We start from the raw sequence: 24,121 nt of genomic DNA, 5'->3' as shown, positions 1-24,121 counted from the left end.
GAATATATGGTTTTGCACATAAATTGTGGTTTAATTGTATATACATTCACTGAGTGCTTTATTAGGAAGGCCTGTACACCTACCTTGCTTGAATGCCACAGCGTATTTGAGAATTGTTGCTGATTAAGCTGTTTTAAGAGCAAAAGGAAGTATAAGTATTATGTATAATATCCTTGTGCTCAGTGATTTTTGATTACTTTACATCCTCCATGATAATAGATAATAGACAATAGTTTTGACATCACATCACAGATTGTGCTGCATTTCAATAAAGCTAAGACTATTTGATAGCAGGCTAAGCATCAAGGGGCACCCAGTCCATGTGCAGTAGGAGCAATGCTCAAATGATTGGGCCATTTTATGAAGTCACTAAATTCCAAGGTTTGTAATCATTGTTGGCCATTTTGTTTAAAGGGTTGCCTGGCTAAACCAAACTTAGCCAAAGTAATCTGTGTAGTGCAAGTTGAACTTGAGTTATAAAATGTATGAAACCTGAAACTGGGTAAATCATACACCCCTAATTAACAGGACTGCTGTAGCCTGGTATTTCTTACACTAGATTTTAAATGACATTAAATAACACCCTGATCAAGTCAGTTATGGGTGCACAATGTACATTAAGCCCAGTAGCACACAGTAAAGGACATGTCTGCACTGATTGCTGTTTAGCAAAGCAGAAGGATTATCAATAGTGTGTGCAGTCAATGTGCACATGCTGAAGGCAGAAACCGATTGCATTCAGAATCTCAAATGAGTAAATACAAATGGACTTGACAGTGTTGCTTCTAACACATTCTGGTGACACAATATAGGCTAGCACATAGCCTATGTGTAGTCTATTGTAAGGAAGTACTCAACCCAGGCGAAGTTAATAAGAATTGATCATTGCTTCATGATATGGTACAATCCAATTTCCATTTGAACTTGGCCTACTAGTCTAGTTTTAAACGAGAGCGTTGATTAGTGAGGTACTAATGAGGTACCAGTGCCAAATCTATACCATGTTTAATGCTCAGATAGAAATGTAGTTCACAATATAGTGAATTAAAGGGGGGCAGGAACTGGCTAATAACTGTCCTGGAACCATTTCCAGAGCAGTTCACACTTTCAGTGTTGTAAAATAAGAACAAGGTGAACGTGTGAGAGAGTAACGTTTACAACATAGAGCTAACAGAGGAGCACAGAGAGGAATACAGCTGGTGAGAAGGAAACGTTTGTGTCTGTTTTTCTAGACAGACTGGCCTTAAAGTAATAAATGTGAATTTGCAGAATTTGCAGCGAAGGAAACGCTTTTAGTGCAGCATTCACATACTGGCTAGTCCTTTCAAATGGTAATTAACAGACGATCATGTAGGCTATATTGTTTATCAAGGAACGCAGTTAATTGCCCCCCTCCCTTACGGATTTTAATTGTTTCCTTCATTGAGAAGGTTCGGGCACTTTCTGATACACCTTCTACATAAACCGGTTTCTCTGAAATGCTTAACTAAAACCATTAGCGTGCGCTTTCCCTGGACTACATTACCCACAATCCTCCTCCCGCTTTACCTTTGCAGGCATCGTTCTCTTCAGCCAATGGTAGCGCGCTCTGTGGGAGTCTGGTATGTTGGTCGCTGCGCTTCAACGGTGAGGAGGAGAAGAAGTGGAAAAAAGTTTGGAGCAGAAAGAGTAGCTAGAAAGTTTCACACGAGGATGGAGGGCTCGGTGCCGCTGGACTAACACCGCCACGGTTTTTAAACAGATGCGAGTTGGTTTTTGTAAACTTTAATCCGCTCTAGTTTTTTAATTTGCTCTCGGTTTGGAGTTTGGACTTTTCCCTCGGTTTCGCTCACAGGACGGACGGCCGTTTTCGGGGAGCTCGACGATTTTCCACGGTGTTAAAATGTCCGCTGCGGCGCAGACTCTGCGCGCTGCGAAGTGTGTTCTGCTTTTGCTCTTGTTCACCGGGACTCAGCTCGTTTTTGGAAATACGGAGAGTTTAGAGCCGTGTCCTGCTGCTTGCTCGTGTGTTGGAACTGTACTAGACTGTAGCCGCAGACTCACAAAAGGGACAACACCGGACAGACTGCCCTCATGGGTCACACAACTGTAAGTTAATGGTTCATATTTTTGGCCTGATTTTATTTACTGCGTTAAATGATCTAGACAGATGTTTGTATGGTAGTCTGGAATCTGTGAAGGGCCCTTAAAGAGAAAACACATGGACTTAACCTTCTAAATAACGAAACTTACCGTGTTGGTACTGCCCTTTAACATTTTAGCTCCACAAGTTCGCCACAGTCTATGAGACGTTTAAACATCCGAAAGTGATGAGCGAGGAAAACGTCTAAAAAGTTTCACTTTTCTACGTTTATTGAACTTTTCGTATATTTCACCTTTTCCTGGTCAGGTTGATGGTGAGACTTTGTGTAAACACAAATCACAACAAGTCACAAAGTAGACCTTAGAAGTAAGTCTGGTGTGATTATTGGGCTGACAGACCTCCTCTCTGAGTTCCCTCATTGGAGTTCTGACCGCAAATCTCGTCCGTTCACTCGGAAAACAGTGTCCTCTCCCATGACTGTGATTCTTTAGACTGCTCAGTTTCTTTCAAGAACTTAATTTGATATGGTGGAGCGTTTCAACCTGATGGGCAGGAATACCTTAAAGATCTTTTAGGGTTGTTTTTGCACCTGAATCGATCCTTTGTGGATACACTGAAGGGACAAGGCCAGTGGTGATCCATTGTATTGATTTCATTGCTTTTTTCATATGTTTGGGAGACGTTGCCTTGAGTTGTCGTATCTCATGTTATTTACATTAGTGTTGAATATTAGAAGGTATACTTTGATGATTGGGTTGTCTGACTATGTACTCAAATATTTAATCAGAATTCTAGTTTGGAGGCTTTTAGGTTTTTAGGCAATTATATTATTTCCAGCTAACATTAAGCATTTTGGGCCTTTATCATTACTCCTTGTTCATGTGTACAGTTGTAGCTCTTCACGTTGGAGACACTAGGTGATGTGTGTATTTCATGCTTCTCACTTTTCTTCAGACACTAAAAATCTATTTTTCAGCAAAAAAGTTGTTTTCTCTTAAAGCAGATTCACATTTAAAGCTGCTTTCTCATCTAAATTAGTCTAACTTGTAATTTCCTTTCCACAACTGCTTTGGTGAGTGCCAGTATGTTTCCAGTGTTTCTTACTTGACACACTTATTAATGTGTGTGTGTCTGTGGGGGGAGGGGATAAAAAAAATCTAGGTTTAGGTGTAAAATACTTGACCTGCCCTTTAAGGCAGTTTGTTAGTATTTCCTTTGCTCAACAGCTTGGCATGGAGGTAAAAAAAAGATGTCTGGAAAGTTTATAACGCCAGAAAGAGGCCCCTCCTTCCACTCCACCGCCAGAAACAAGTCATAGCTGAGGGGGGAATAAATTCTTTGTGCCGCACCATGCTAATTTATGAGTGGCTCCCCGGCACATCTTAAAGCCTTCAACTGGCCCGGCCTTTGTTTTCCTGGGGCCCATTATTTCTGCTGAATTAGCAGCTAAACTGAACCAGCAATGGAAGCCATTAAGGAGCCACTCTGTGTGGATCTGATTGTGTAACTCTCGCAGAGTGAGAGAGAGGGAGGGAGGGAAGGAAGGAATGAGAGAGGAAAAAGTGGGGAGAAGGGGGAGAAGAAAACAAGGCCTCAACACCAGTTCTCCCAGGCCACAGTGGGAAATAGAGGGGAAGAAAAACTTTGCTGAATTTAATGTAGTATATAATATGTAGTAGCGTATCTACTGTACTACATGAAATACAGTACTGTGTACTGTTTAAATCAAGATATTATTCTTGTATGAGCCTAATCTAAACAGATCCATCTTTTTAAAGTTTAAATTTAATAAAATTAGAATTTAAATCAACAGCTTGCACTTTTTGCATTTCTCACTTCTAAATGTTTCATTTTTGCAGATATTGCAAAAATGAATGTCCCCCCAGTCTCTTAATGTTGTAAATAATTATTATAATGTGCTGTTGAGAAGCTAGGGCAGAATGTGTTGACTCAAGTATTAGTGCTTGTGAGGTTGGTAAAAGTAGATAATCAACACTTGTTCTTCAGTGACTGGCTCTCCCCTCTGATTACTCTAAAGGCCCAAGTGTCCTATAAACTAACATGTAAGCTCAGGCATGCCTATCTTATCATAACAAAGAGGCTGGATGTGTGTGTTTCTCTCCTCTAGCTGCCACTAGCTGCACACTGCTCAGCAAAGTCCCGGTCAGAAGCTTACATGCAGCAGGCTTCTTATCTGATCCACTTACGATATGGATTTCCAGAGGAAGCATGAGTGTGATAAACACACTGCTTTATCTGCCTCTCTCTGTACACCTCTTCACCCCTTTGGGAGGCTATAATGTGCATGACAAATGTGAGCAAATGTGGTGGCTGTAAAATAAATAAATAAACTTAAAAAAAAAAAAAAGAGAAGAATATTAATTTGTACCTTAAGTCAGGGGTAAATCATTTTCCCCTATGTGAAATTCCAGTAACACTTCTTGTTGAGAGCCAAGACCGATAAAATACAATCCTCCTTCTCGCTGTATTGTGAATAGGTTCAGAGTTGTTATCCCCCGTGATACACAGATTGAGTCCAGATTTGGGGGTGGATGCTGAGTTCAGCTGAGGAGTCTGGCACCACAGTGTTCATGGAGAGCAGCGTTAGAAACTTCAACACAGATTTTACTGAGCGCGGTTCAGGGTTTTGTTTTACTTCTTGCTGCAACGGAAATCAAAAAAATGTTCTCACCAGTTGCACTCTTCCATCAGCTGTTGGTCTGCTTTAGATAGATGTTTTAGGAAGAAACTTTTGTAAACAGTTTCAGTTCAAATCAAAAGTTATTTAGCAATCTGTTGGTTCAGGTATATATATTTTTACTTTAATATACATAAAGATATATATTTTGACAATTTTGTGGTGTTTTTTTTTTTTTTTTTTTTTTTTTTTTTTTTTTTTTAGGGTGGGGGATTAGCTTAATGTGAGACATCTTTTGCATTGGGGTTGGTTCCTGTTTCCAGATTGTTCCACCATAGATAACTGTAAGATTAATCATTTGAGAGGTCGTTATTTTGATCACATGTCATCACAGCTGGTTAACCCCGATGTCCCACATTAGGCAATGTTGCATATTAGGGCAATTCACCCTATTAAAAAACATACAAAAAATAAGTTTTGGTATGACACAGATATAAGCATTCCAGGTAGACCACATTCTAGGAACTCATAGATGTAATTCAGCATCTGTAGTTGTGATTAGGGACTTGCTGGAAACCCAAAGATCTGGAGTTTAAATCCTGTAAAAACTATCAGAAAACTTTTTGCATTGTCCTGGAATATGCCAGAAACTGACACTGCTCTGAGGACAAGAAATAAAGTTTGGTCTTTCTTGTTTTTTTGAAATGACATTGTGGAATTATGTGAGTATTTTTGCTGGCATATCTCAAAAATAACTAAGTGAATAGTTTTATGCTGGATTAGACAAAATATTTCGGACCACATGTTTGACAGTCTACTGGATATACATGTTAAGGAAGTAATGAGAAGTAAGCAGGAAGTAAGCACATTAAGAAAAGAACATCTACTATAAGTAAATCATGTTTGACTTATGAGCCAACTTCAACCAAGGTTTACTTGATTTTCTAAATTCTTTTAAGTTGAGAAATGTCCCGCTTATAATGCCCTTAATAGACATTATGATATGATGTTAAAGCATTGTGTTGAATTATACTTTTATGGTCATTATAACTTTTGTGTTTTGGTGCCTGCTCAGTTCTGTTTGTATCCGCTTTAATTAACACCACAGAAGGTCTCTAAAGCTAGTCTGTGCAACTTGTGCTTGAAGGCACCACATCGTAACCTTGCCTGCTTTTGACAAATGCTGTTCTTCACAGGGACCTGAGCCATAACAAATTACGAGCACTTCCTGAAGGACTGTTTACCGGTCTGCAACACCTCAGTGAAATGTAAGTATGCTTTGTGCTTTGCATCTAAATAGAGGACACCTGTATCCGACACCATGTTCTCATTTTCTCTGTTGTTTACCACATGCAACAATTCACCACACAATGCTTGTGTTGCAGAAAACTGAACAACAACGAGTTGGAGACGATACCAGACTTTGGCTCTCATGCTGGGAACCTCACTACTCTGATCCTGTGAGTATTGGTTAATTGGTTTGTCAGTGATTTATCAGAAGCAATTTCAAGCCTTTGTCAGATTTTTTGATTTAATTGCTGATTTAGAAGGCTTTTGATTTCTGTTTAGAAGGCTGTCTACAAAAATGAGTTTTGGTATCAGGCAGAGTTGCCAAACGTTCAATTTATTGGGAATTGTTGGCATGATAAAGAATTTGGCCTCTTTTTAATTCTGCATTTCAATTCATTCAAGTCTCATTAATTAGGCTAAGATAACATATCACACTGTTTGAGATGCTCTAAATATGACGCAGTGAAAGGCTAGACACCATATCTGTCCAGAGCCAGAGTCAACGTGTTGTGACTTGATAGAGAAACGCTGAGGACTGCTCAGGTGTGTAACCATGTAGGTCTGTTTTCACACACACACACACACACACACACACACACGCACACACACACTGGGGCATATCTGCTGCATGCAGGTGCAAATGAAGAAATAGTTGAGCTGGCAATGGAAACTACTATTTACTTGGTAGTTTGGTATGCTTAGGACTTTTACCAACATGTCTTTGCGAACACTTACTCACAGATATTCCTTGGTTTCTTTAATCTTTTATTTAAACCTTTATTTAACTTTTAGAAGACCTAAAACTGTAATTGCTATCTCATAGCTGTTTTTAAAGAGGCATTAAATGATTCATTTTTAAGCACAGTGACCTTAGGAAGAGTCTAGTCAGATGAGTTCTATTAAGATGAACTTCACCCTTTAATTGACTGATGTCTTAACTTCTCTTTTTGGTAGTGTAGCACACAGTCTTTTTAAACAAAGCCCTTCATGCCCAATAGAGAATCTATCAGTGATTAGTTTTTGTGTGTGTGCACGCATATGTGTGTGGTATTTCCTATTGGAAGGAGAACAGAGCTCTGCAAAGCCATCTGATGACTCCTTCTCCTGCCATGGCGCCTGTAATAAGAACCATGGCTGCTCTGAGCCAGCAGAAAAGAGAGTGGGCTCTTTGCTATGTGTAAATTATGGTCCAGTTGATGTTATATAGGTCTTATATAGCACAGGTAAATGCCATATACAGGTCTTGGTAAAAAAAGAGGTGTAGATGGATATGCCAGTTTATGACTAAGATGAGTTTGGATGATCATGTTCATTTAGTGATCCCTAGAGGTAGCCTAGATACCTAGAGGATATCCAGGCCCTCTTTTTTTTTTTACAAACTGTTTAATATCAGTTTGTTTGGCAGAGCTCAAGAACTGTCACTAATGCACTTACGTTTCTACTCAAGGTTAAAAAAGAACTGTGCAGGTTCTTCTATTGTATAAAGCAAGTTGTTACATGATTTAACATGCCTTATGTGACATTGCCCCCCCCCCCCCCCCCCAGTGACAAGAAGATCAAGAAAATTTGCATGGAAATTGTTCAATTAATTAAAATGATGAGGGAATTGCTCCCAGCTGCTACACTATCAGCATTTGTTTTTTCTTTCGAAGCTTTGGGGTCAGGGAAGTCGATGAGAGCTGCCGCTGTGTCTGCCTTACTGTTTAAATAAGAACTAAGTGGCATTCGATACTCCAGCATTTCTTTTTCTTTTCTCCTCCCTCCCCTCATAGTCTTTGCAAAAAGGGGAGGGAAGTGGGGGGGGGTCTGTGTGTGAGTGTGAGTGAGTGAGAGAGAGAGCGAGCGAGAGAGAAATTGGATGGGGGCTTTAGGAGGGCTCTGGCGTTGGAGCCATCTCATTAATTTCTTTGCAGAAGCAGATCCTGACTTCACTGGGAAAGTATGCTGAAATTGAATTGACTTGAGAGAAGCTAATAGTTTTCAGTGCCTTTGGTGAGTGTGTGTGTGGCATGGCGTGCTCGTCAGCGGATTTCAGAGCTTTTTTTTTTTTTTTTTTGGGGGTAAAATTTGAACTTCATCTTCAGTCTACACACACAGCTCTGAGTATGACACTCGGACCACCCCCATAAAAATCAGGTTATATATGTATGAGCTGCTGTAAGGTCTCTTTAGCTCTCTGAGACGATCCACATCAGTGCCCTCAGCTGTGTACCTTTATTACTACTAAAAGTAGGCTAAACAGATTTTTTGTGCTTGACAATTGCGGTAGCCTTAGCTCTCAGACAGCTGACAGGCCAAGGCCTGAAACGATTAAAGTAATGACATGTAATGAAGCTTATTTGCCAAAAATTGGCTGAACAAATTTGAAGTGTGTGCAGTAGGAAGGCACAATGCAATGCTTGTTTGTCTGCACCCTGGGCTGGAAAGAGGGGGAGATAAAGAGATAAGCTGGAACTCTTCTACACTCTTGCGCACACACACAAACCCGCTCTCACACACATGGATATCCACTCTGTGGTTCACCTTTGAAAAGCCAACATTAGATCTCTGGGCAGATGTTGGGGAGAGAGGGAGTGAGAAAGAAGGGAGCGGAAAAAAAAAGCTCTTAGAGGCCCACGTCAACCCCCACTGCTGAACAGGAGAGAGAGTTTGATGTAGTGCAGAGTAGCGTTGAGCAATTGGCGTCCTCCATTTTAGAAGCTAGCAAGTGATTTATTTATTTATTTTTATTTAAAGAAATGGATCAGGTGAGTGAGTTCAAGAATATCAGACTTGAGTAGTTGTTGAACAAGCGAAGATTCTACTTTCTTCCTGAGTTGGCTGTGATTAGTTGGCTAGTGGCATAATGAGAATGCCTCTAAAATTCCTTGGCTTAATGTAAGAAAAAATATTATGACAACAATAGCATAATAATAATAGCATAAACCTCATATAACAGACTTATAGATGCTGCTTTTACCACTATTATGAGTTGGTTAACATTACCACGATGGATCACATAAGCCCATGGAATAGCATAGCTTAGCATTATCAACAAGCAAAATGTGTTTTGTAATTATTCAAAAATTAGGTTGGCTTTTGTCCTCTGGCTTCCTTTTCTCAGCCCTTCTCTGGTCGGCCTAGTGTTAGCTTATAGCCGTCTATCTATGTTATGTTATGTCTATGTTATGGTCATAAATAAGTCAAAATTGTTACGGGACATATTTGGAATTTTGGAATTGGCCCATTTTACTGCCCTAAATTTTGTAATGCCAAATTGTCTTTTTAATGAGGAGACAACCGTGTTTGAGGTTCACAGTAGGTCACTTCCATATCATAAACTTTCATTAATCAACTACTCCAGGGCAAATACAGTTTTCTTCTAGGCACTTTTAAGTAATGGCCAGTATAAACAATATGCTCAGAAAAATATTACAAAACAAATAAATATACACTAACAAAATTTATCATAATTACATAACAGCATATTGTCCACTTCTACTGACTCCCAACTTATCTGGAAACACAGATAAACTGTTGAAGGTTAAGCTAGCTGGTCAAGAATTACGATGATATATTTCGCAATAATTTCTTTATTCTCAAAAACATAGTATACATTTTTAATTAACAGCCTATTGGCTGAAATAGGCTGAGGTGTAGGCTGAGTATAGTTATCATCTCCGAAGCCTGAGCAACCAGTAGACAGTTCACAAGGCCCATTCCCCCCCCCCCCCCCCCTTTCTTCTTTTTGTCCTCAGCCTTTGAGAAAAAAACTGGTATTTCAGGATGGCCCATACTGGGGCGGCAGCCAGGGGGAAAGGTGAAAACAGAGACCCAGGTGGTGTGTGCCTCTTTTGTCTCCTAGCACAGAGGCCGTGGTGCATGCAAAGCCTTTTGCAAATCTGCACACAAAAGGGCGGCTTGTACCCTTTCTGTGGGTGGTTTGCCTCTGCTGATGGATTGGACTTTTGCCCTTTTCTTTTTTTTTTTTTTTTTTTTTATTTATTTATTTTTTTTATAAATGCAGGCAAAGGAAAGAGACCATTAGTGATCATTTGTGGGAGAAACTGAGGGAATATGTGGCTGTGGTAATGTGTACAGAATGTGTAGAAATGGATCTTGAAATGTTGAATGTGAATTTTGAGTTGAGTCTGGGTCTGTGATAGGCCTTTGCTCTTACTCCCTAACCAACCAGCTCCATTGCTGCTAAGGAGGAGGGATTATACTGGAGGACATGTTCTAGCAGGCCTGATTTTCTCTCTCGCTCACTTCTCTCGCCCCCCTCCCCCAACACACACGCACACTCTCTCGTCCTCTTTTCTGTCTCTCTTTTCTGTGTCCAAAAGTCTCTCAGTCCGTATCGTAATTATCAGGGGCTATAACTTGCACATCTTATGTGTAAGTATATATCGTCACAAATGCAAACAGTTTACACACATATATTTGTAGTATTGTAATAACACCTTTGTGTTGCTTGTTTTCTTAATGTTGTTTTTAAGTATTGGTTGGTACTATATGACATGCATGTTAGTACTAGAATTTGGCCATTTCAGTAAAATCCAGTCTCAAACCCTTTCACTCAAAAAAAAACCCTCCAGGGTGTAGGTTCAAGGGATTCGTCATAACATCACGAACATTCTGCCTGATCAGTGTGTGTATGTGTAAATTAGGGATATATTAGTCTTTTATTTGTAGATAATTTACTTTGGTAGCAAACAAACATTGTAAATGCTTGCTCTAGTGTTTATTATCTTAACGTACAGTAGGACAGTACAGTAACTGGTCGCAGCACTGACCAGTTAAAATAAAAAATTCTGTTGGAGGATGCCAGATGACCCACTGCTATTGGAACCTTAAAAGCAGATTCCCGATACATTAAAAATGCCTGGATATATATATATATATATATATATATATATATATATATATATATATATATATATATATATATATATATATATATATATATATGAATGAATGACTTGGGTGTAGGATGTTTGTGCCCCCAATGCTGGGCTCAGTTCTACTCTGCCCTACTCCATTTTCATAGATCCCGAGTACCCTGGAGGCTTATATGGGACAAGCGTTAGGAGTTTCTCACTCACTCACTTTCAGCTTAATTATGGTTAAGTGTGGATTTATTAATAAGACCACTGTGAATGCAGAAAGAAAGCAGACGCTCCACTGCGTCTTGAGTTTTTTTTTTTGTGTGTGCCCCCCCCCCCTTGCTCACTCTTGCTCTCACTCTCTCTCACACACACATACACAAAGGCAGCACTGTACAGTCTCTGTTTATAACTGAGGCAGCCCATGCACTGCAATTTAGGAGGCGTGCAACCCAGGAAATTGCTGGTCTCGGCCATGCCGTGCTTTCACTGAGGGAATGGTATTCATCAACCAAGTAATTGGCAGTTTTTTTTAAATACCTTGTAAGTAATTACCTTATAAACAAAATAACATGGCACTCAAGCAGCCGTCTGTTTTGACCTGTTTCTTGGAATGCTGACTGGGGTTAGCTCATGACATACCTGTGCACATAGCCTGGAGTTTATGACAGTACGACAGTACGAGCTTGCTTAGAGGATGTGCCATTTATTGTGAGGAGGTGACAGACAGCTTGCTCATTCTTGATTGAGACTCTGAGGGAACATTCGAGCCTTCTGACCAGTGTTATTAAAATGTCTGTGCATTTCTGGAATTAATTTTACCCACCACATGTCTGTTTCAGAGCCAACAACAAGATCTCGAAGATATCTTCAGAGCGTCTGAGACCACTGGTTGCTTTGGAAACGCTGGACCTTGGAAATAATAACTTGGTGGAAGTGAGGACCGGAGCCTTCCCTCCTCTACCTCTGAAAAACCTGTGAGTGCTTCCCTCCTGTGTTTACCTTGCACTGTAAATAGACTGATGCTATTTTTTACTGTAAAAATGATGGGATTACTTTGATTAAAAGACTTTTCATCAAAGTGTTTTTTTATTTCTTTCAGGTATGTGAACAACAACCGCATATCTGTTTTGGAACATGGCTGCTTTAACAATCTGTCCAACACTTTGCTGGTTTTGAGACTGAACAGAAATCGTCTGAACTCCATTCCTGCCAAGATCTTTCAGCTCCCCAACCTTCAACATCTGTGAGTGGCTTCTTTAATATGTGCTCCCACCCCCCTTCATACAATAATAACTTCATAGCTGCTTCAAGTGGAGTTCACAAGGGTGAAAAATTTGTCTTCACAAAAGCTAAATTGTGAGGGTTGTCAGATGTTGTGGAAGCCTTTATTTTGTGTTCCTGTGTGAAAAGTCATTTCTGGTACCAAATTAAGTACAGCAGCATTGTAGATCTAGTAAAATAGTAAAGGTTTCCTCACTTATTTCCTATCCCTGGTAAAACCATGTGATGGTTGTGATTGACAGAGACCTCAGCAGGAACCGAGTTCGACGCATCGAGGGCCTGACCTTCCATGGGCTTCACACGCTCCGCTCTCTAAAGATGCAGAGGAACGGAATCACCCGGCTGATGGATGGCGCTTTTTGGGGCCTCAGCAACATGGAAGTCCTGTGAGTGTACTGTTACTATGTTTACAGTATATGCAATGTTTACTGTAAGTGTGTATATAAATAAAGCTGTTTGTTTTGTTGAATCATTATTCAACCATTGTAGGAGACTATAAATATATACACTTGAACAAATTTTGGTGAATGAATCCCAAATATGTTGTTGCACAGGTATGAGATTAGAGGAAAATGTGCATGTTTGAACGTGTGTGTGTGTGTGTGTGTGTGTTTGAGCAGGCAGCTGGAGTATAATAATTTGACGGAGGTGAGTAAAGGCTGGCTCTACGGGCTGCTTACCCTGCAGCAGCTGCACCTGGCTCACAACGCCATCAGCCGCATCAAACCAGATGCCTGGGAGTTCTGCCAGAAACTTGCCGAGCTGTAAGTGACAAGTTATTCTCTCTCTCTCTCTCTCTCTCTCTCTCTCTCTCTCTCTCTTTCTTTCTTTCTTTCTTTCTTTCTTTCTTTCTTTCTTTCTTTCTTTCTTCTCTCCCCTTCCCCCTCGCTCTCTCTCTTTTTGTCTTTCTCTCCAAAGTAAGTAATAATAGAGGATGAGTGGCTGCTTCTGTCTGGTCCTTCACATCTGAGAGGGGGCTGAGGGAGAGGAAGGGGGAGAGGGAAAGAAAGAGTTAGTTTCACTGCTCCAGCATAGCAGATAATGAGCAGGCTGATGGCAGTGCAAAATGTGATGCGCTTTTGTTAGTGCTGTTTACGGCTGTGACCTGGCATGTTTGTTAGTCCACTCTGTGAGGGTCAGTGGACTTGTTTTTGTTTCTGGTGGATACTTTCCCCCTCATTTCTCTCTCTTTCTCTCTCCTTTTTATTGTTCTTCAATACTATGTCAGCTAAATGAACCTGGATTTTCTCATGAATAATAAGGTGTAAAAAAAAAAAACAAAAGTATATTTCCAATACATTTTTAATATATACGATTATTCGATATGTTGATGTATCGAAAATATATATTTCTGAATATCAGACACAAGCTTTGATGTTCTCTGTTTCATTTTTTCTTTTGCGTTTCTCACAGGGACCTGAACTCTAATCAGCTGGCACGGCTGGAAGAGGGCAGCTTCATGGGCCTAAGCGTGCTTGAGCAGCTCTCTATTGGTTACAACAGAGTCAGCTTCATCACAGACGGGGCCTTCAGGGGCCTTTCGCTACTGCACACACTGTGAGTAAAGCTTTCAGAATTGGGTGCAGCTTAGAGAGTTTTGTTCTAGTGTTCACACCTATAGTTAGTTTACTCTGGTCTGGATTGGTTAACAAGTTTGTAAACTTGGAGCCAATTGTCCCCAAATGCGTTCCAACAAACCATGGGAATGTTTTATTGCTTATTGGTCAGACCTGTCTGGGGCGGGATCAGAAATGTAAACACAGGAAGATGGTCCAGTGTTCTGGACTAGTGCATATTTCTGTGCAATTTATCATATTGCAATGGCACAGATGGTATTTGTTTAGCTGTAGTAGCTGTAGTAGTAGTAGTGGTAGTAGCTGTAGTAATCATCTGGGAACAAACTGGATTAAACTGTTCAGCTCAAAATTGTGTTAGGTCAGATTGAGGTTGGCTTTTAACCATTTAATTTTAAATTAGTTTAATGAGTAAATACATTAAAGTGTGTATTTGAATCAGGCGTCTTTGAGACAAGATTCTGAAAGTAGTATGAAATAAATATCCTATGTTGTGTGTGGTGTATAACTCTAGTCTTAATAGGTTTGCCTACTAATTGCTTATGCTTAATATTGGTCAGCTTGCCATTCCAATGTGAAATGTGGTGCTTAAATTTAAAGCTCAAATGGAAAATGTCTGGTGTGACAGAATTTGTGTTGCACTGTTGTCAATTTAATACCAGAAGCAGTGCAACAGGCAAGCATCTTGTATGTTTCTTGTGAGTCTTCTCTGCATCACTCTAAGGGTGGAAGTATCCGGGCGACTATTTTCTCATGGATTAGCACGTCCTGGTTTCACTACGTATGTAAATACGTAAGGTGTGCAGTAGACTTCAGAAACTCAATACCTCAGTACCCCCCCCCCCCCCCCCCTTGCTGGGTCTTGCTTTTAAACAGAACCAAATGGCAACTGAGCGTGAAGGTCAAGACATGGGGTGTGTGTGCGCACAGACAGCCCCCTCCCTACCACAGTCATTTGTAACCAGGCATACAGAGGAGGAAACTAGCTGTTTGAAAGCAGTTAAACATGGCGATGGGAGCGAGGTGGGATAGAGAGTGGGCCCCTAGTCCTGCAGTAATAAAACTGAGACTATGGAGTGTGTGAGTGAATGGTGGAAATGTAATTCTAGCTCATTACCTTACACTACTTTTAAATGGCAGGACAGTCGCTGTACAACACATAACTGATGAACACATCCTTCTGTTCTTTAACTTATAACTGAATTCCATGTGGATGCTTTAGTAATACAATTTAGGGTGTTTACTTCATGTCTGTTCGTAGAGTTGATAAAGCAGGCCAGATGGCTAGCTAAACATTTCTCTGTATGTGTTTGTGTGGCTCTTTTTAGGGTTAATTTTTATGTCTCTGTTCTTCTAAAACAAACACAGACAGAGTAGCTTTATGAGCTCTGCCAGCTCAGTTTTCAGGGTGTGGAATTTAACAGTGTGGTTTTGCTTTGATTTGTCGCCCTCTCTGTCAAAAGGGATCTGAAATACAATGAAATTTCCTGGACCATTGAGGACATGAATGGACCTTTTTCTGCACTGAACAATCTCAGGAAGTTGTAAGTTCTGTTCTGTAATGCTCTAATTACATTCTTATAGCACATAATAACCAATATAGTTGTGTTTATTTAGTAGTCATTTGTGTATCTAATGATATGGTGTACAGTGGTAAATATTACACTTAGAAAGAAAGTCAGTATAATCCTTTTAATGTTGCAACACTTTTTTTAATTTGACTTGAAAAATGTTCTCTCTTTTATCCCTAATCACTACGTTCCAGGTTTCTTCAAGGGAATCGTATTCGATCAGTTACCAAGAAATCTTTCACTGGACTAGATCTTCTGGAACAGCTGTAAGTATTTTCACTATTACAGGGTAGTCAGTACAGTACAAAGCATATCTTAAACTGACTAAACAGAGTTCTGCTTCTGTAACCACTTTTTCTTTTTTTCTTTCACCTCAGTGACCTAAGCAACAATGCCATCATGTCAATTCAAGGCAATGCTTTCTCCCAGATGAAGAAACTAGAGGAACTGTAAGTGTGAATTCTTTCTGCCAGCTGGTTATTGCATACATCTGAATAGAGTATAATTTCACTGTGGCACGAAAAGCATCCAATTGGTGGTATTCAGTTTTTTGAATCATAGAAAAATACTTGACTAACAGCAGTAAAAACAAGCCTTGTCATACCTCTGTGGTTATTTGATTCACCCGAAAAAAATGTCTGAATTGCCTTTGAAGAGCTCCTCTTTCTATAAAGGAGGGGAGGGCTCATTCCTGTGCAGTGGTTCAGTTGTTTGGAAATTGAAACCAAGGTTGTTCTAACAATTCACTAGTTTAGCGTATCCAAATGTTGATCTATTTCTGCCCTTGCTCAATGTTGTATTAATGCATTGATTAGGTCATTTTGCTTTTTGCCTTTTATTTTGCGCTGTGCCAGGCACCTGAACACATCAAGCCTGCTGTGTGACTGCCAGCTGAAGTGGTTCCCGCAGTGGGTGGCAGAGCACGCCTTCCAGCATTTGGTGAATGCCAGCTGTGCCCATCCACAGCTGTTGAAGGCCAAGAGTGTCTTCACTGTCAGCCAGGACGAGTTCGTGTGCGGTGAGTGGGCACCTGGGACACGTTTTCCAAGTGTGTTAGGCCTGTCTGAGCGTGACTTTTCTCAAGGTGGAAAATATGTAATGGAAGGAAAAACTATTTAATGCACCGTTGGAACTTTTAAGATTTATTTCTGCAAAGTTTTTAAGTGGTCATATAATGATGGGTAACCTTGGGTAACCTTGGGTAACCTTGGGTAACCTTGGGGAACCTTGTTTAAATGAACAAATGGCTTATCTTATTTATTTTTCCCTCTGTGAACAGACGACTTCCCCAAGCCTCAAATCACAGTGCAGCCAGAGACACAATCAGCAATCAAAGGCACCAATGTCACCTTCGTGTGCTCAGCAGCCAGCTCCAGTGACTCACCCATGACATTTGCCTGGAAGAAGGACAACGAGGTCTTAAACGATGCAGAGATCCATAACCAGGCCCACCTCCGTTCCCAAGATGGCGAGGTGAGCCAGGTCACCGAGTATACAACCACTCTACAACTGCGCAACGTGGAATCCTCCAACGAGGGCAAATACCAGTGCGTCATCTCCAACCACTTTGGTTCCACCTACTCTGCCAAGGCCAAACTTACCGTGCACAGTAAGTATTGGGCATGGGTGCTTCATGATGAGGCTGTAGATTTTGTAACAATGTCACTACATATTGATGCTAAGTAGAAAGTAGACATTTAGTCAGCTCCATTGTAGCAATATTTTTGTGTGTGTGTGTGTGTGTGTGTGTGTGTGTGTGTGTGTGTATATATGTGTATGTATATATATGTGTGTGTGTGTGTTTATATATATGTTTATATATATATATATATATATATATATATATATATATACCATATATATATTGTACCATATCAATTCCAGTATTAATGTAACACATTAATCTTCTCTCTCAGTGCTGCCATCTTTCACCAAAATGCCCATGGATCTGACCATTAGAGCAGGAGCCACAGCTCGGTTAGAATGTGCCGCCACTGGACATCCCACTCCTCAGATTGCCTGGCAGAAAGACGGAGGAACCGACTTCCCAGCTGCCAGAGAACGGCGAATGCATGTTATGCCCAGTGATGCTGTCTTTTTCATCGTAGACGTGAAAACTGAAGATATTGGGGTATACAGCTGCACTGCCCAGAATACAGCAGGGGCAATATCTGCTAATGCAACACTAACTGTACTGGGTAAGACCCTATTTTACTTTGGATATTAATCATTTAAAATCATTTTCACTGTTTTGCTACTGCGTAGGTACCTGATATTTTTTGTTTCCCAAAGAATTGATTTTGCATTAAAATGATTCTGACTTGATTCTGTTTCCTTTAGAAACTCCCTCTTTCCTGCGGCCACTGATGGACCGCACTGTGGCTAAAGGTGAGACTGCCGTGCTTCAGTGCATTGCAGGTGGAAGCCCCCCACCAAGGCTCAACTGGACCAAGGATGACAGTCCCCTAGTGGTGACTGAACGGCACTTCTTTGCTGCTGGAAACCAGCTCCTGATTATTGTGGATGCAGCTGAGGGTGACGCAGGCACCTACACCTGCGAGATGTCTAACCCTCTGGGCACAGAGAGGGGCAATGTGCGCCTGGCCATTCTGCCCAACCCTAACTGTGACTCAGGCCAGGCAGGCACTGGGGTGCTGGGCTCGGTCAGTGGGTCGGAGGAGGACGGATGGACCACTGTGGGCATTGTCATCATCGCAGTGGTTTGTTGTGTGGTGGGAACGTCATTGGTGTGGGTGGTCATCATCTACCACACACGCAGGCGCAATGAGGACTGCAGTGTCACTAACACAGGTCAGCTTTACTGACTACGTTAGTCCATTATATTCTCAGTATGGTTCAAAGTTTGGTATTAAATGATTTATGCCAGTTCTGTTGCTCTTCACCTGTTATTAATGTGGTTAATGTAGATGGCTCAAAAATACTGTTGTGTTCTGCATAGATGAGACAAACCTTCCTGCGGATATTCCCAGCTACCTGTCCTCGCAGGGAACTTTGGCAGAACGACAGGATGGTTATGTGCCCTCTGAAAGTGGCAGCAACCACCAGTACATGAGCTCTTCTATGGGAGGATTCTACATGCAGCCTAAGGACATGAATGGTAAAATAACTCTTTCACAAGCCATGTCGGGAGAAGTCCCGATATAGTATTAATCCTTGATCTTATTGAATTTTATTTATTAATACGGTGTTGTATTCATTGTATTTTATAATATTAGCCTTTGTAATAGATCAGTTAATTAATGTAGTGTAATGGGACTGTATTGTGTCTACAGGCCTCTGTCAACTGGACACAGGAAGTGAAGCAGACATAGAGGCAGCCATTGACCCTCTGCTCTGCCATTACCAAGGACCTATTGGCTCCCTGCTGAGGAGAGGCAACCTGTATGGCTCAGAGCCCACAGACACGTATATAGGTGAAAATTTGCACTTGACTTTTATTGTAATTTCCTTCATGAGCTTTGACTTTTATTGTAATTTCCTACATGAGCTTTGTTATATAATATATATATATACACACACACACACATTTCAGCTGACCTATTGTGCGTTAACATTATCCTGGTTGTTGTCCTCCATCAGGCTGTACTGCAGACCAGAGGGATTCTTACAGCACAGCCCTTCACAATTCAAAGAAGCGTGAGCATTATCCGTGTGCATCTCTGTCTTCTGATCCCTTTGATTATATGAGTCCTGGGTTGCTTATGCAGTTGCCCAATGGGAGCATCCACGGGGGCCCGCACCTACAAAGTGAGTGCCCCTGCCCAGGGGAGTGTGAGGGGGGAGAGTGTGGTCAGCCCCGGCTCTTCTCTGGCTCCTACATGGGTAAGTCAAGCTAGAGAGCGTGCTGGACAGCTTTCTGTGGGTCACATTTACTTTTTGTTGTTTCTAAGGGGAATTATTTGAGAAAGGGAGTTAATGTTATGTAGCCATTAAAACTCGTGGTTTAAGACAAGGTTATGATGATTATTAATGCTGACCGATTAACTGATGCAAGTTTCCTTTTCCAGTTAGCTCTGTAGCTTCAAAATAGTTGCAAACTGACATCATATCTTGACGAATACAGTACATTTCAGTTAGTATAATTTTGTATATGATATAGATAAGTGGTGTGTGTGCGCGCGTGCGCTCTAACACTAACTTTTTTTTTTTTTTTTTAAAGGTACATTTGGCAAAGGCCCTTGGAGACCTCAGCAAGAGATGTACCCCGGCCTCTGCGCCTCAGTCTCTCATAACGGGGTCACACTCCACGAGAATCCTTATGCTGCCCTTGATACTGACTCCGACCATGAGGAGGACCTTTCACAGCACCCCGCAGCAGATCGGGACAGCAGTGTATACGAGCAGCCCTTTGAAAGCAACCGGACCCTCAGCTCTCAGCCCTGCTTATAGCACCCAGGGCAGAGCTTAGCAAGAGACTTTACTCTCCATTCTGTTTGTTCAAGAGGAGGACCAAAAAGGAATTCTACCTCGAATGGACGCTATCTACGCACGTGCTGGTTTGAATGTAAAAGATGAAATGAGGAATTGTTCAAAGAAAAGACTTTTAAAAGAACTTTGTTACTTTTGTACAAAAAGATATGAGATATATATATATGTGTATGTATATATACATTTTATAAAGTGTTATTATATTTGTAAATTAACAGTGTAAATAGGATTCATTATTTTGCTTATTTTTTTTCTTTTCTTTTCTTCCTCTTGAAGTTGTAAAGCTGTCATTAACAGACCTGAGTTGAAGACTGCACACCTATGTGAACATTAATGGCTGGTCCACATCTTCCACACAAAGATTGTTTTGTCATCCTGTTATGTAGCTTATTTTTGATTTCATCTGGTTTGTTCATCTGACATTTCTCTTAACCAGAGGAACAGTTCAACGGGACTAAAACAAACCAAGTTGTTCGCTTTCAGTGTTTGACCCAGTTCTGTTTGTGCTTCATTTATCCATGCATATGCCTTTATTGCTACAAGTAAAGCACCCATTTGCACATATCAGTTCATGATAATAAAAAAAACAATCTTACTCTGTGCTGCTAAACTGTGCACACATTTTCTGACTTCACTCAAATGCAGTTTATAGCAGAGTGAGGCCTCTTTGTAAAATTCCTTCCTGGTGGGCTGTTCCAAAACCAACATGCACTATGCACTATGGAGTACTATCCAGTGTTATGGCTTTGTTAAGGATGGTGTGGGAGCTCCTAGCTTTTCTTCCTCACTTGTTTGTTTTTAGTGTTGCAGGGGAGGCTGTCAAGATTGGTAGCTTCTCCATGTTTCACCACAGACCTTCAACTTCCCCCTCCTCGATAACCAAGGTGCGCCAATGCTCAAAGCTTGTGTGTGTGGTGTTTTGAGTCATTCTGAATTTAAATGTAAGGATTGGTCATTTGACTGTATGATGGGCTCTCTCTGGCAAACAGGCCAGTGTGAACCACAACCCACAATTCCCACCCCTCACTAAGTCTTCTGCTGGTCTCATTTTACCTTAAATGCTGAGTCTCTGTTGGATACCTGGATCTCTGTTGAATTTCCCAGTTGAAATATTTTGAGATATTCAGTTGTTTAAAACATATAGCATGAGGTTTACAATCTTCAGTGAACCATCAAATAATACTCTCGAAAACTGTCTTTATTTTTATAGCACAAGAAACATTTGACAAAGGCACCCATTACCTGGAATGCGGCCATTCAGATCATCTTTGAGAGTAAAGTAGAGATTATCAGAGAGCAGAGATTGTATTTTTATCCCGAGTGGTGGGGGGTGGGGGGGCTGTGCGGCATCTTGTCCTTATAAGGCTTCTTTCCATTTGCTTTTTCTTTTGAGTTTCATATTAAAAAGCTGGAGCTACATTTTCCAACTCATATCAAGCAGATGCAGAAATCTTTGCGGATCCCAGTATTGAAATCTTGAGTGGTAACCGATCCAGATGCAATCTTTCTTCTTTGAAAACAAAGCTTTATACTGAGCTGCTTTTAGTTGGAGAACTTTAACGTACCATAAGCTTTTAAAAGTAGACTATCATAATCAAACCCCACAGGATGAAATGCAAAGCTACAACTCAGATTTTTAATCCCGATTAAGAGATGCACCACCTACTGTCCTAGTCACTGCTCGCACAGGAGCTAGTATACCTAGGACCTAGTATGTCATAAACATGTATACTAGTATACATGTTCCAAAGTTTATCTACTGTGTAAAATGTCATGCTCAGGGAATTCTGAGGATTAAGCCTAGTCCTGGAAAAACCAAAATGTTCACGTATTTAAGTTTAGAACATTTCTCTTTTCTCATTTCTCATTTTCTCTTTTACTATAGTTAGTATTTTGATGAGACAAGCCTTTATTGTGCAGTGGTCATCTATCTTTCATTTCATTTACGTTCTGGCTCACAACCAGGCTGTTGCATAAGTGAGCTAAAAACAGATAGGCTTGGTGAAGCTTTTAAAACTTCTCCAGTCCAGTTTCAATGACTACACATACCCAGCAGTGTTCTTGTTAATTACGCAGTAAACCCTCTCCCGCTCAGGGAATTTGGACCCGTTGGAAGCTTCGCCAGCGTTTTCAAGAGCCTTGAATGCAAGATGTGGGAACCACACACAAAGCTGAACACCTGGAACACAGCTGCCCCACAGACAAACAGTGCAAGAGGCATCTGAAAAAATGATCTCATCTGAGAAATTATTACTTTAGATGTCAATTGCATGCAACCACATTTGGTTAGATCAGCAGCCAAATAAAGATAGACTTTCATCAATGAACATCATTATTCTGACCTGATTGTCAAAGTCATCAAAGTCAATATGATGCACATTAATAGTGTTGCATTAGGTCATTTTACTGTTGGACATTTAAGATGTTTTGTTTCTAACAATCTTTGTGGAAGATAGCACTGTAATGTGAATTTTATTTTTATTTTTTTATCTTTTGCTTTAATGACAGCTTGCACTCGAGCTGGATGAACATTAATGACTACATCGACACAAGGTTCATAAGGAGACAATAAAAAAAGACTTACAAATTGCTTAGAGACAATTTCATCCTCACTGTTTTTAAATATAATCATCATAATACAGCCTATTAGAACAATGCTCATTTACATACACTCGCTGAACACTATGTTAACATGATTTCATCACGCAATTCCTGCAAATTTTTCAGGAGTACTTTCATGCTGTGTCTCTCAATCTCAAGTCAAGTCAAGTCAAGTGGGTTTTATTGTCATTTCAACTACATACAGAGTACACAGTGAAACGAAACAACGTTCCTCCAGGACCATGGTGCAACATAGACACAGTGCATACAAAACACAAGTGCAACACAATATAAGTGCTGTTCTATGTGAGATTAAGGTGGGCTATAACAATGGGGTCCATTTGGTAAGCCCAACTGGGACCCAGGAACAACACATCTTTTTCTTAGTATTTGTTATTTTACCTTTTTTGAAATTCAAAAACTTTGTCTTTTCACTTCTTAGTCTTTTGGACCCCACAGTATGTCTGTAGTCTTTAGCTTAAATAAGATAAAAGCTAGGTTCAGAAAGCTCAAAAGCGGTCTTACTGTGCAAGTATATGATCAAATACTTTCAGGACTGAGAAGCGTCTCGCTTTAACAATAGCCAACAAAAAGTTTCCACAAAGGAAAAAAAGAGACAGAGAGAAAGGGAACAACCCAAATTCCAAAATAATTCCATCTCTTTGATTTTGGCTCCAGTGAAACTAGACAGGAAATCGACTATTTCTTGGACCACCGATGTCTGGCGCAGACTAGATCTCTGCTGATCCAGGATCAGCTCTCCAGTTCCAAAGACTATACTTACACTCCGACACCCCTGACCCAGAGCCTGTAGGCCAGGCAAGCTCCTTCCTCCGACTTTCTGACTAAAGCAGAGAAAATGAATTTAGCATGCCTGAGCCTTATCTCACTGTCAGACACTCCGAATTTCATTGCTAATTTGCCCTCATTGCTGCCAGATGTGGAGACATGGACACAGAATGTTGGTGGTAATGGATGGCCGGAGGCACCCTGATGAATTTCTTGCTCCATTTTGTGGAGACCTAAAAAAAGGGGGGGGGGGGGGGGGGGGGGATTTCTAGCCTCTACAAGCAAGGGTTAGCTTATTTCAGCAATTTCTTTATATTTGAATAAACAAAAAGCATGTTTCTATCTGAAGCTTGCATCTCTACACTGAATTCTATCCCCATTTTCTCACTCTTGCCTTCAGTTCTCCCATCCATTCCTTTGTCTACAGAGCTATGATTAAAACCAGATATGCTCTTTTTTCCATCTTGCAGATGTTGCAATAAATCACAAGCTGGTCCTGCCTAGGCAACTGGCTGTCTGACAAATGTTCCACAATAACATTCTCCCCCTCATTCCCCTTCCCTAACTCTCATAAAAGAAAGAAAGAAAGAAAGAAAGAAAGAAAGAAGAAGAAAAAACAGACACGAGTTTAGTTTTAACTTTGGGGACAGTTGTAAACTGTTGGCTATGTCAGCACAGGTGAAAAGCAAAAAATGTTTAAAAGAAAAATAGGAACTAGTGCTGTTACTAGTCGTTACTGGACCTGACCCTGGTAAAAGCTAGATTACAGTGGGGTTATTAAGCAGCTTTTAGATTACCACTATCTATCTATATGGGTGATTTTCAGGAGAGTTGGAGTTACAACTCCTTGAACAACTGTAATCTTTATAATTATTTGTTAACATGTTTAAAATGCATAGCTTTTTAAGCTAATATAACAAATGCAACTGTAAGTAAATGATGGCATGTTGGTGCAGCAGGTAGAGTGTGCGTCCTAC

The 24,121-nt window shown here is 40.6% G+C and overlaps 1 protein-coding gene across 1 annotated transcript; it reads left to right on the top strand.

The window, feature by feature from the left end:
- Positions 1–1,639: 1,639 nt before the first annotated feature.
- On the top strand, positions 1,640–20,354 carry lrig3 (leucine-rich repeats and immunoglobulin-like domains 3). Its single transcript, XM_072672638.1, has 19 exons — positions 1,640–2,088; positions 5,918–5,989; positions 6,107–6,181; positions 11,719–11,853; positions 11,979–12,122; positions 12,403–12,546; positions 12,781–12,924; positions 13,574–13,717; positions 15,198–15,278; positions 15,500–15,571; positions 15,683–15,754; positions 16,160–16,323; positions 16,585–16,914; positions 17,222–17,503; positions 17,646–18,116; positions 18,265–18,423; positions 18,599–18,739; positions 18,906–19,148; positions 19,486–20,354. Exons 1-19 carry the CDS (start codon positions 1,883–1,885, stop codon positions 19,713–19,715), a joined length of 3,309 nt encoding a protein of 1,102 aa, XP_072528739.1. The 5' UTR covers positions 1,640–1,882; the 3' UTR covers positions 19,716–20,354.
- The last annotated feature ends 3,767 nt before the right edge of the window (positions 20,355–24,121 follow it).

The sequence above is a fragment of the Salminus brasiliensis genome, chromosome 2 (assembly GCF_030463535.1).
Source record: "Salminus brasiliensis chromosome 2, fSalBra1.hap2, whole genome shotgun sequence".
In the NCBI taxonomy this organism is placed as follows: domain Eukaryota; kingdom Metazoa; phylum Chordata; class Actinopteri; order Characiformes; family Bryconidae; genus Salminus; species Salminus brasiliensis.
Note: the sequence above shows the minus strand (reverse complement) of the source record. Positions and strands in the feature narration are given on the sequence as shown.

Coding starts and splice junctions, on each gene's coding strand:
- lrig3 (XM_072672638.1), top strand. CDS start 1,883: ATGTCCGCTGCGGCGCAGACTCTGCGCGCTGCGAAGTGTGTTCTGCTT. Junction 15,755..16,159: donor ATGAAGAAACTAGAGGAACT/GTAAGTGTGAAT, acceptor GCGCTGTGCCAG/GCACCTGAACACATCAAGCC. Junction 19,149..19,485: donor CTTCTCTGGCTCCTACATGG/GTAAGTCAAGCT, acceptor TTTTTTTTAAAG/GTACATTTGGCAAAGGCCCT.